The following is a 936-nucleotide window of genomic DNA, read 5'->3' as shown; positions in this document are numbered from 1 at the left end:
TTTAATATACTTGTACTTTGTTTGCCCTAAAGGATGCAGTGTGCTGTAACACCAGGAGGTGGCGGTGTTGTACTTAAAGAAGCACCACACAGGCTTAGGNCTGAGATCTCTTACANCTGTGGGAAATCCGCNGCCTGTTGCATCACTGCNGACCCAGCAAAGCCATTTGTGAGCATTTGGTGCCACCTGCCTGCTTTACAGTAAGAATCCACAGAACTTGCAGAGCCGTTCTAACTAGGACGCAAACTGGAGAAAACAAAACCATACTCACACCATGGGAAACTACAAAAGCATTCCGACTGTATCTCTGCGCCCCCAAAGCCTCAACACAGACTCCCAGGTGTCTGTGCCCCGAGGCAAATGCCCTAACCCAGGAGTCTGTGCCCCAAAAACTGGATTCAGGGGCCCTAAACCAGTTNCCTGTGTCCCCAAAGCCTGGTGCAGCGGTCCTATCCCAGGTGTTTGTGCCCCAAAAGTCTGCTGCAGAGGCCCTAACCCAGGTGTCTGCACCCCCAAAGCCTGCTTCAGAGGCCCTAACCCTGGTGTCTGTACCCCCAAAGCCTGGTGCAGAGGCCCTAACCCTGGTATCTGCACCCCCAAAGCCTGCAGAGGCCCTAACCCATGTGTCTGCACCCTCAAAGCCTGCAGAGGCCCTAACCTTTGTGTCTGGTGCAGAGGCCCTAACCTTTGTGTCTGCGGCCCCAAAGTCGGGTACAGAGGCCCTAACCCATGTGTNTGCACCCCAAAGCCGGGTACAGAGGCCCTAACTGAGGTGTCTGCACCCCCAAAGCCCAAGGCAGAGGCCCCAACTGAGGTGTCTGCACCCCCAAAGCCCAAGGCAGGGGCCCCAACTGAGGTGTCTGCACCCCCAAAGCCCAGGGCAGAGGCCCCAACTGAGGTGTCTGCACCCCCAAAGCCCAGGGCAGAGGCCCCAAC

General features: G+C 56.6%; 1 protein-coding gene across 1 annotated transcript; it reads left to right on the top strand.

Moving 5' to 3' along the window:
• Positions 1-37: 37 nt before the first annotated feature.
• Npipb2 (nuclear pore complex interacting protein family, member B2) lies at positions 38-931 on the top strand (the record flags this gene model as incomplete). The annotated part of the gene is made up of 1 exon (XM_021170839.1): positions 38-931. A coding segment is annotated over exon 1 (657 nt), but the record flags the coding sequence as incomplete, so codon positions are not given.
• Positions 932-936: the final 5 nt, after the last annotated feature.

This window comes from Mus caroli, chromosome 8, assembly GCF_900094665.2.
Source record: "Mus caroli chromosome 8, CAROLI_EIJ_v1.1, whole genome shotgun sequence".
In the NCBI taxonomy this organism is placed as follows: domain Eukaryota; kingdom Metazoa; phylum Chordata; class Mammalia; order Rodentia; family Muridae; genus Mus; species Mus caroli.
This window is presented reverse-complemented; position numbering and strand designations above follow the sequence as displayed.